General features: G+C 33.2%; 2 protein-coding genes across 9 annotated transcripts in view; one reads left to right on the top strand and one right to left on the bottom strand.

Moving 5' to 3' along the window:
- Positions 1-12,575, bottom strand: part of LOC308566070 (testis-specific gene 10 protein-like) — a gene marked incomplete at its 3' end in the record, with an annotated part of 103,253 nt that overhangs the window by 56,858 nt on the left and 33,820 nt on the right. For all 7 annotated transcript variants that reach the window (XM_081156015.1, XM_081156016.1, XM_081156018.1 and 4 more), the window contains one exon: positions 418-533. In XM_081156015.1, coding sequence (XP_081012141.1) covers positions 418-533 — 116 coding nt within the window. The remainder of the gene's footprint in view (positions 1-417; positions 534-12,575) is intronic.
- NPHP1 (nephrocystin 1) overlaps positions 1-12,575 on the top strand; it is a 128,995-nt gene that overhangs the window by 17,805 nt on the left and 98,615 nt on the right. The gene's annotated exons all lie outside the window — the stretch shown is intronic.

Below are 12,575 nucleotides of genomic sequence, written 5' to 3' on the forward strand. Positions count from 1 at the left end.
GGAAACTTCATAAAAATAATTTTCTTTATAATCCTAGGTAATATCACAGACATAGCCAAATATATGTACACTTTCCACCTAGAGTAATATACATGTGTACTATGTTTCATTACGAAGCCAAGAGCAAGCCACAATTTTACACAAAAACTTTTAAGTTTAAAAGTGACCATTATAAATTAGGAGGTGTTGCTGCTTTGTTTAGCTATTTCTTCGCTGAAAAATGTGAAGCCATGTCTAAATACTTATGGTGCTAAGCTAAAAGTTTACTATCAATGAAAAACATATTTTTCCATGATTGCATCTTAAACTTTTAACTTAAGGGCCTATCTCCAGGTTTATCTATGTTATAACTGAGAGAAGAAAACATTTTTCCACCAGACTTAAAGAAAAAGTAATATCAGGAAAAAGATAACTCACCAATTTTTTCATCTAAGCACATAATTTTCTCCTGAGTAAGCTGTAGCTCATATTTTTTCTTAGCAAGGTGTCGTTGAGTATCAGTAAGGTCTTTTTCCGTATTTTCATATAAAACTCTGTAAACATTTTAATAATAAAACTAATTCTGAAATTTTTATGTTTTATCAATCTCTTAGTGCATTTAAATCTAAAAACTTTTAAGAACACTAACCAACATTTTTCTTTTTAGTATTTTCCTAAAGCCACGTTATAGGAAGTTTAAAGAATAAAAGGTAAAAGGGGTCCTCGATCCTCACTCCAACATAAGCTACTGTTAGCATTTGGGTGAGCACTATCCAGTGTTTTTCCGTATTTTTCTTACTCACTGTTATGAATATTTTGAAGTTACCATACTATAAATTTAAAATTGAATTGATTTTTTTCACCTACACTTAATATTGAATAATTTTCCGTCCATAACACAGTCCTCAAAATCATCATTTTCTGGCTGAAAAATATTAATATGAGCAATAGCCATCTACTTTTAAATAAAGAGTTACTTCAGTATTAGACATTTAGGTTAACTTCAGTTTTTCACTATTACAAATAATTCTTTAATGAACAGCATTTCATTAATTCCACATTTAAGGATATTTTTATAAAAAATGTTTTTATAGATTTCAGAAAGAGGAAGGGAGAGGGAAAGAGAGATAGAAAGATCAATGATGAGAGAGAATCATTGATAGGCTGCTTCCTCCACGCCCCCTACTGGGGATAGAGCCCATAACTCGGGCATGTGTCCTAACCAGGAATGGAACCGTGACCTCCAGGTCCTTGGCTGGATGCTCAACCACTGAACCACACCGGTTGGGCCATTCCACATTTATTAAGTGTGTAGTATGTACAAGGCACTAGGTGTTGAGGAATCTCTAGTGAACCTCATTGAGTTCAGAGTCAATAAACAAATAGAATATACAATTTACAACATTATAGAAACTAGATAATCTGAAAGTCCTGTAATATAAAGAAGCATCCTATAATATAAAGAAGCATCGTTTTAAATGTGTAGCAAAACTTGTAAGAATTTGTAAGGGAAGTCTCCTGGAGCCAAATTAGAGCAGTAAGACTTTGAACTGATGTTATGTTAGATGTGGTTGGGGTTTGCCTGTCTCAGTTGTCTAGGGTCTTGTGTCTTAACTCAGAAACAAAAGATGAGGCCATAGAGATGCCTGAAAGAGAAGTATTAGAACTAAGGTCCCCTACATAAAGCCACTGAAGACTATAACATAAGTGAAAAGGTCAGACTAGACAAAATCAGCTTGTCAACCAACCACAGCTAGGCTCAGGGTAATAATAACAACTAACAGTCTTCCTTGGCAATTCTTAGTCTCAAGATGAGGTATCAAAATAAAATCTGGTTCCAGGTTGGTCATATAATCTAGAACACTTAGCAGAAATAAACATAAAACTTTTCTGGAGAGACATACCCTCAATCCAAGCAAAGAACTATACCTCAGATAAAGGCATGTTGAAAATTAGCTCACAAATCAAAATTTAAAAACACTTTAATAACCCAAAGTTAGTGGGAGTCAAACTAAATTAGATCCCCAAGAACTTCAGATTGTAGTATTTTCAAATAGAAATTTAAGAACAGTTGTGTTGCCCTGGTGGTGTTGTCCTATGCACCAAAAGGTTTTGAGTTCAAATCCTCAGGGCACATACCTAGCTCAGGAGTTCCATCCCTGGTTGGGGCTCAATAGGAGGCAGCCAATTGATGTTTCTCTCTCAGATCGATGTTCCTCTCTCTCTCTCTCCCTCTCTCTGTCTCTCCCTCTCCCCCCACCACCTTCCGCTCTCTAAAAATCAATGAATATGTCATTGGATAAGGATAAGAAGGAAAAAAAAAGGTTGTTTAAATACTGAAATACAAAATATGTAATAGAATACATAATAAAAAGAAAAAAGAACCAGAAGATTAAAAGAAAACATAGAGAATTTAAAAAAAATTAAAGTAAAAGAATTGAAATAATTTTTAAAAAATCAATAGACAAGTTAGGACCACAACAGACACAGTGGAAGGGACAATAAGTGGAAAAAAGCAGATCAGCAGAAATTATCTATAACAAAGCACAGAAAAAAAGGAGAGAGAGAGAGAGAGGGGAGTGATATAAAGAATAGACTGAGAAGGTCCAATATTCACCTAATCAAAATACCAGAAGGAGAGAATAAATACAATATTCAAAGAAATAATAGCTAACTTAATATATAAAATCATAGACTAAACAAACATCAATGAAAAACTTGACCACTAACATTACAGGAACTTAAGTCCTGGGCAGAACAAATAACAAATCTGTATCTGTTAGGACAAACAGGGGAAGGTGGAAAGATTTAAAGGAAGGCAATATTTCTACATTTAAACTGATAAAATGTGATACCAATAGACTGCAAGGAGTTCTGTGTGTATAATGTAATACCTAGAGCAACCATTGAAAACATCTATAGTGATACTCAAAAGTATTATAGGTAAATTAAAATGGAATACTAAAAAAATGTTCAGCCTGGCTGGTGTGACTCAGTGGTTGAGGGTCAGTCCATGAACCAAGAGGTCACTGGTTTGATTCCCAATCAGGGCACATACCCAGGTTTAGGGCTTGATTCCTAGCAGGGGGAATGAGGGGCTGCTACTTGATGTTTCTCTCTCCTCAATATTGCTAACTCTCTATCCTTCCCTCTCCCTTCTTCTCTAAAAATCAATAAAAACATATTTAAAAATATGTATTAAAAAAAGTTCAAGCAAGTCCACAAAGGCAAAAAATAGAAAATAGAGATAAGAAAAACAAGGGGAAAAGAGAATAAACAAACAAACAAATAAATATAAATAGAAGACGTGAGCCCTGCCACACTAAGGATTCCACTAAACGCATAAATCAGGTCTACCTTATTTGTAATAGCCAAAACTAGAAACAATCAAAATGTCCCTCCAGAGATGAATGGTTAAACAAACCGTGGTACATTCAACTGCTCAGCAATAATAAAAAAGCAGCAAACTATTGATACCTGCAGCAACTTAGATCTCAGTGACATTCTAAGTGAAAAAGCCTATCTCAAAAGTCACAGCTATGCAACTGTAGAGCTAACAGATTAGTGAGTGCCAGAAGTCAGTGATGGCTGGGAGGAGGAAAAGTATGGCTGTAAAGGGGTAGAACAAGAGATATCTTTGTGTAGATGAAATAGTTCTGTATCTTGAATGTGGCAGTACACATAATACTAATGTCAATTTACTGCTTTTGATATTGTACTATAGTTATGCAAAATTTAATTGTAGGAAACTGGGTGAAGGGTACATGGAACCTCTTTGTATATTTCTGCAACTTCCTGTGAATCTATAATTTTAACTCTAAGAAGTAAAACAAGATCCTAAATCCAGGCTGCACAACTAAACCAGATAAATAAAACTCTCAGGACAGGAATTATGAATCACTACTTTTTAAAAGCTCACCATTTGATTCCAATGTGCAATCAAGGTTGTTAAGAAGTGCCTTCTAGTTTGCTTAACCCAGTGAGGCAACAAGCAAAAAAGTGACAAAGCAGGTGTTGTGTGAGACAAAGAGTGACTGCAATTTTACAGTGCCTCTCTCATCTTTGGACTCTTCAGTCCTCCATTCTCTAAATTTAATGTGGCTGACATAATATCTTATATACTTGTGGAAAAATTGTGTTCATGGGGCAAAATCACAAAACATTTGAAAAGGCCAGCCATTTCAAAAACAGCAACAACAACAAAAAAATCACACTGATTACAGAATCCAACAGATCTATGAGAATAAATAAATTTTAAAAATTAAATTAGACTAGTACACATATTAAAAGAAAGAGGAAGATATTAGCAATATGATAAAAGAACCAAGAAAAAAAACAGATATAATAAGTATGAGAAATGTAATAGTTGAAATAAAAAATACATGATGTAAATAGCAGAATATATATATGGTCATGTATGTACTGTCAATTAGTGTTCAACGTATATGTCAAAGCAATCCCGTGAGGAAAGGAAACAACTGGTGCTGGAACAATTGGATTCCCATGTGGTCAAACACTGTATCTTGACCCCTAGAGCACACCACATATAGAAGACCCAACATAAAAGCTAAAATGATAATGCTTTTGGGAGAAATCATAAACATACATGTAAGAAGTTTTAATCAATGTTAGCAAATCTAATCCAACAATATATAAAAATTATAATGCATAATGACCAAGTGAAGTTAACTTAGGAATGCAAGGTTGGTTTACAACCTAAAATTAATGTAATTCACCATATTAACTGACTAAAAAAAGTTAAAAAAAATATCATCAGCTCAATAAATTCAGAACAGACATTTGTCAAAATCCAATATCCACTCTTGATAAGAAATCTCAGCAAATTAGGAATAGAAGAGAATGTTTACAACCTGATAATAGACATCTACAAAGATCACAATATTGAAAGGTTGAATGCTTTCCACCTAAGATCAAGAACAAAACAAGAATGAGTGTTCTTATCCTTCTAGTTAACACTATACCAGAAATTCTAGCCACTGCAATAAGGTGAGAAAAAGAAACAACAGACATTCAGATTGGAAATGAAGAAGTAAAATTCTCTTTATTCACAGACAACATAATAATCTATGTAGAAAATCCTATTGAATCTACAAAAAACAAAACACAACTATCAAATAATATGTGAGTTTAGCAAGATTGAAAAATATAAGAGCTATACACAAAAATAAACTTTGCTTCTATATACTAGCAAAAAGCAATAGGAAACTGAAATTAAAAAACATTTATAAAGCATTAAAATATGAAATACTTAGGTATAAATATAACAAAGGGTGTGCAATATTTTTACACTGAAAATTTATAAAACACTGCTGAGAGAAATTTTTAAAGGCTGAAATAAATGGAGATATATTCTGTGTTTATAGGTGGATCACGGCTCAATATGTTCTTCAACAATGCTTCCAAAATTGATCTATAGATTCAACATAATTCTAATCAAAATCCCAATAAACATTTTGTAGCTAAATGATTCCAATAAAGATGATTCAAAATTTATATGAAAATGTGAAGCCCTAGGACAGGCAAAACAACTTTAAAATGAAATTAAGTGGGAGGACTTACGGTATCTGACTCTGACTTATTATGAAGTTTCAATTATTAAGACAGAGTGATACCAGCATAAAGATGGAAAAACATATCAATGGAAGAGAAAAGAATTCAGAAACAGACTCACATATATATATATCAATTAATTTTCCACTAAGATGCCAAAGCAATTCAATGGGTGAATGGATAATCTTAACAAATAAGAAACAATGGGATACCCAAATAAAAAAATGAAACACTCTAGTTTTAATCTCATACCTTACACAAAAATTACTTTAAAAAGGGTCATAGACCTAAATGTAAGAGCTGAAACTGTAATACTGTTAGGACAAAACAGCAAAAAATTTTAGTGACCTCAGGTTTGGCAAAAAGTTCTTAAATAGAACATAAAAAGCATGATATAAATAAAAATAATTTCAATAAATTGTACATCATCAAAATTAAAAGCCTGTGTTCATCAAAAGATACAGGCAAGCATACACTGAGAAAAGATATTTTCAAAACATATTTAACAAAGAATTTTTAGTTAGACCATATAAAGGTCTTTTTTAAGTTAAATATAAAAAGTAAACAACCCAATAAAAATGGGCAATAAAGAATGCATGATCAATATCACTGATCATTAGGGAAAAGCAAATAAAAACCACAAGATGATACTACACACCTACTCTTGTATTACTAAAATTATAAGGGCAATACCAAGTGTTGGCAAGGATATAAAGAAACTGGAACTCTCACCCACTGCTGGTAAGAATGTAAAATGGCAAAACTATCTTGGAAAACAGTTTTACAATTTCTTCAAAAGTTAGACATAGATCCAACACATGACTCAGCCATTCTAATCCTGGGTATTTACCCCAAAGAAATGAAAGCATATATATACACACAGACTTGCATTTGCAACTCTGTTAGATCCCCAAACTAAAAATAAACCAAATGCCCATTTGGTGTATCAATATAATGCAATACGACTCAAAAAATGAATCAACTACTGATACACACAACAACATGGATTAATCAATCTCAACATAATTATGCTCAGTGAAAGTAGTTCAACAGAGGAGTAAATGTACAATTCCATTTAGATAAAATTCCAGAAAATCCAAAATAATAAAAAATTACAGAAAGCAGATCAGTGGTTGCCTGAATATAGGGTGGCAGATGGATGGGAGGCAACATGAGAGAAGGATCACAAATAAAACTTTTGGAAATGATATATATTCATTATAGTGATTATGGGGATAATTTAATGGGTGTATACATATGTCAAAGTTTATTAAATTGTATCTTTTAAACATGTGCAGTTAAGTCACATACCGTATGTCAATTATACTTTAATAATATTGTAGGAAAAAGACAAGGAAACTGCTAATATCTAGATAATTTATATATATTGAAATACTGGAAGAAATAAAAAGGTAACCAATTTTCCTGCAGCAGCAGCAGAGAGCTAAGTAGCAGCCCTCTGGCTGACCAGGAAGCTATTAGCAGAGCCAACAACACTGTCCCTGGGTCATGGAGGCAAGGCAACAGGAGTCACATTGGCACTACCACAGAAGCTTATTTGGCTTTTGGTGGAGCTGCCCTGGACAGTGGAGACCAATATCCTGTGCACCACAATGGACTGTTACAAGTTCCTACCTAGTAACCCTCATCCAGCATGCATCTGGGGGGCGAAAATCACTACCTGCAGGATGGCATAATAAGTCAACAGTAAGAAAAAATTGAAAATGTAGTGAAATTCTACTGCAATACAACTGAAGAATCCCTTCAAATGCTCTAAAAGACTATTTTCTTAGCTTTTTTATTTTTATTTTTGTAAAACGGCACTTTTAAAAAATGTGTGCTAAAATAAGAAGCATAAATGTAATAAATGTATCAATTCAAATGATAATGAATGAGTCCTAAAAAGGCAAGCAGAGAATTATGGCAAAACCTTCCAGTGTACATCATGGCGATCTTTATGCTGTTAAACTGCATTGCAGCTACATATTTTCCAAAATAATAAAAAGACTCTTCCACTACACAGGAATCCATCTAGTAAGAAAAAGGGAAATGGAAAACTACATGCATAATCAGAAATTTTCACATCAGACCTTTAAATCACTGACCAATAACTCCACACCTAAAATAGACATCCAAGAAATAGGCACTTTGGAAATAAAGCTGAACCAGACTCAAGTAACTGCCATGTCAGGAAACAGACTTCTAAAACTCCTCCAAGACATATTTAGAAGGCTTTCACTACCTAATAGGGTTTTAGAAGCCCATTTTGGGGCTTTCAACCAACTCCTCTGGGCAACGTTGGTAGGAAGTATTAAAAACCAGGATGCTGCTATGTGTATTGAATTCTTTTGTCAATAGCAACTGTGATCCTTGGTTAGGTTCAGATGCTTTCTAAAAAGAGCTAACCTCTTTCAATAATTGAAAATCCTAACGCTGTTGAGCCAATTAGCACAAGTGTACAAGTGGACAGGGGTAAAAGTCCATTTAATATTTACAATGAGGAAAAACAGTCAAAAGAATGTTGTTTCTTCATTTCTTGTACAGATGTCTTGTATTTCATAAAACTTTACACCTTCTACACCCTGGGATTCCCAATCCCTCCGTATGGTCTTATTCTCAAACCAAACTGCCATTTGGTTCTCAAGTTACACTTTCCATTAATGCTCAGATGTATACATTTCTTTTGCCAGTCCTGAGAGAGCTTCATTCAGAGATACCCAAATTAATGCTTTTACAGATAATTGTTTACAGTCAGGTGGAATCTCCAGAGAAACTCAAATGAATGAAATACAAAATTCTGCAGATGACAGCACTGATAAGCCAAGCTATAATATGTGGTGATGGATTTTGTTTCCATTTACCATACAGCATTTTAACAGATAATATTACAAGCAACAGTTTATTAACAGAGACTGAAATGCATGCTTTATCTCAAAATGACTCTAAGACTTAAAATTCAAGATGAGAAATCTGCACCTAATATAAATTTCAGTGCACATAATATGATGATTCCATCACAAAACATGACATAATCAGAACCAAATGATAGATTTTTAAAGTAATTTTGGAAAATGTCCTGTAGGTAATTTGACGGGCAAGAAATCACATAATAAAGGTCCTCAGTCTGACATTAATATGGAATTTGACACAGTTGCCCTCTAGTACAGCCCAGAGTCCTAGAATAGATTTTGGTTGCTTCCAAGTTTGGGCAGTTATGATTAAGACTGCTATAAACATCAGATATAGGCTTTTGTGAGAACATGTTTTCAACTCCTTTGGGTTAATACCAAAGAGCACAATTGCTGGACTGAAAGGTTAAGAGTACATTTAGTTTTGTAAGAAACTGCCAAATTGTCTTATGAAGTGGCTGTACCATTCTGCATTCCCACCAGCAAAGAATAAGAGTTCCTATTGACCCACATCCTCACCAGCATTTGTTGTCAGTGTTCAGGATTTTGGCCATTCTAAGTCTTGTTTTAATTTGCATTTTCCTGATGACTTGTGATGTGGAGCATCTTTTCATATGCTTATTTGCCATCTGTATTTCTTCTTTGGTGAGGTGTTTATTAATGTCTTTGGCCCATTTTTTAATTGGGTTGTTTTATAGTTCTTTTTAAAGGTTTTTAAAAAATATATTTTAGATAACAGTCCTTTATTAGATGGGATTTTTACAAGTATTTTCTTCCAATCTGTGGCTTGTCTTCTCATAATCTTGACATTGTCATTTGCATAGCAGAAGACATTAATTTTAGTGAAGTACAGTTTATCAGTTTTTTTCATGGATTTTGCCTTTGGTGCTATAGAGTCATCACCATACCAAGGTCATCTAAGTTTTCTCCTACATTGTCTTCTAGAGGTTTTAAGAGTTTTGCGTTTTATTTAGGCCTATGATGCATTTTGAGTTCACCTGAAGGGTGTGATGACTATGTCTTTTATTATTTTTGCACATGGATGTCTAGTTGTTTCAGTACCATTTGCTGAAAAGACTGTCTTCGCTCTATTGTACTACCTTTGCACCTTTGTTAAAAATCAATTGACTATATTTACGTGGGTTTATTTCTGGGCTCTCTATTCTATTCCATTGATGTTTTTGTTGTTTTTTTAATCAATACATTTTCTTGATTGCTATAGTTTCACAGTAAGACCTGAAGTTGGGTAGTGTCAGTCCTCCGATGTTTTTCTTCAGTATTGTGTTGGTGATTCTTGTAACTCTTCATATAAAGTTTAGAATTCAGTTGTTGGTATCCACAAAATAACTTGCTGTGATATTGATTAGCACTGCATTGAATCTGTAGATCAAGCTGGGAAGAACTGACATCTTGACAATACTGTTTTCCTATCCATAAACATGAAGTATCTTTTAATTTATTTAGTTCTCCTTTGATTTTTATTCACCAGAGTTTTGTAGTTTTACTCACATAGGTTTTAACACTGAAATCATTTTAGGCTCAAGTACCCAAACTCATATTAAACCTGTCTTGGAATAACTGAACACAGAGACATAAACTAACTTTTTATTAACACATATCTCTACCAGCCATTCAACTGCATGGAGAATTCTAACTTCTTAGACCTCGAGATGTTTGATGCACAGATGCAGAAACACAGTTTTTTTGGTTTTTGTTTTTAATCTGCTTCTAGGAAGTATTCTGAAAACACACCAGCTTTTTACAAGTGTTAATTTATCTGACATGGAAATAAAGACAGAAAAATTCTGCTACTAAATTACTATACTTGTTTACAAAGCTTATTTAAGCAGTATAGAAACACAGATAATGAGTACTGGTTTTGAAACCCTGGGGATTTTGTTATCAGCAGTGAAACCCAAACAGCAATGGATGCATTTTGTTTTGTCTGATTTGGCCTGGAACACTGTATTCAATTTAGAGATATTGAAATCTAGACATGCTGAACTGTGCTCAGGACTCAACATCTAATAATTAGAGTTTACACATGGAATCAAACTTGTAATTTTCTCATCAACTGACAAAATGGAGAACAGGGACAGCAGTATTTCAACAATATAGAATGCAGCTGGATTATACAGCTCCTAAATAGGTTCTTTATCATTCTTTCTCTTGTATATATAAATAGGAAACCTATGATAAATGTGAATGCATTATAGAGTAGAAGATATTGATCGTTGAAAAAGAAATTTACAGCTGACTTCTCAGCAGAAATAATGAAAGAAGATGGTGGAAGGTATTGTCAAAGTGTTAAAATAAATATAATTCCCAACCTTTAGAATTCTATACCTACCAAAATATCTTTCACTATCAGCAAGGTTGCAACAGAGCTGGTAAAAATGCTCAGCTTTGGATACATTTTGAAGGTAGGATCAACTGGATTGGATATGGATGGATAAAAATGCAGGTTTCAGGCCAAGAATGATATGAATGGAGTTTCCATTTACTCAGATGGGAAAACTGAAAAAGAGCAGATTTGTGTGTGCCAGAGGGAAAAGGGTAGTGGAGAGGAGAAACTGAGGTTAGGAAATGTTCAGTTTGAGATGGCTATTAGATAGACATCATAATGAAGACAAAAGGAGATAGTTGGACATTCAAGTTTGAAGTTCAAGAGAGAATTCTAGGCTATAGATATACAATTGAGAGTCAAGAACAAATACATGAAGCTGGATTAGATCACTAAGGGATGAACATAGATACAGGGACACTCTAAGAGGTGGGGGTTGTGGATGTGAGGAAGAAATAGCAAAGAAACTAAGGAAGGAAAGCCAAAGAGTTAAAAACAAAAAAAATCAAATGAGCATGATATATCAGAAGCCAAGTGAAGAGAGTGTTTAAATCAATAGAGCACAACTGATCAATTTTGTCAAATGCTGCTGATAGGTCAAATAAAATAAAGACTGAGGATGGAGCAACATGAAAGTAAATATTACCCTTTTGAAAAGTTCTGATTGAATGGTGGGGAGAAAGGCAGATTACAGTAGGTTCAAGAGCAAACAAAAAGTGAGACATTGGAGCCAGAAATTTAGACAACTCTTTCCATGAAATTCTGGTAAATGAGACACAAAATTTAGTACAAATATAGAATATTTAAATAACATGATTACAAATATGAACTAAGGGATACATATAAAACACTGTACTCAACTATTTCCTAATTTATAATTTCTAAAGTATACACAGATCATTACCAACAATTGACCATAAAAGAGGACAAATTTCAGAAATTTGAAATCTAACAATATGTTCTGAAAAATAATGTAATTAAGCAAGAAATCAATCACAAAAAGATAAAAATTTGTTATGTTTTTGAATACTTAAAATCATACTTATAAATAAATAACCAATTAATCAAATAAGAAGTCATAATGGAAATTAGAAAATATTTTATAAAGAAAGAAGTACACTAAATATGTATGATACATTCAAAAAAGTATTTTGAGGAAATTTCATAGCTTTAAATATGTATATGAGAAAAAAGAAAGCCTCAAAAGTAATAATGTAAGCATTCATCTAAAGAAACTTAAAGAAGGAAAATAGATCTAAAGAAAACAGAAGGAAATAATAAAGAACAAAAGTTAATGAAATAATAAAACAAACAATAGGAAGGATCAACAAAGCAAAATATTGGTCCTTTGAAAAGGCTACTAAAAACAACAGACTAGAAAAAGAGAAAATCACTACAGATTCTGTGGACATTAGAATGTGGAAAGGATATGGTACACAACAGACTCCGATATTACATAGAATGGAAATATGCAACAGAAAATTTTAAATAAGTATGATTAACTGGTTAAGGACACTAATGGAAAAAGTAGACAACATGCAGTAGCAGGTGTATAATGTAAGCAGAGAGAAAGTCTGAGAGAATAACAAAAAATGCTAGAAAAAAATACTGTGACCAAAATGAAAAATGCCCTGGATGGGCTCATCAGTAGACTGGACACAGTCAAGGATAAATCACTGAGCTTGAAGACAGGTCAATAAAAACTTCCCAAACTGAAATACAATGAGGAAAAAAAGAATGAAAAACATAGAACAAAATATCCAGTAACTGTG

The sequence above is a fragment of the Miniopterus schreibersii genome (genome assembly GCF_964146895.1).
Source record: "Miniopterus schreibersii genome assembly, chromosome: 13".
NCBI lineage: Eukaryota > Metazoa > Chordata > Mammalia > Chiroptera > Miniopteridae > Miniopterus > Miniopterus schreibersii.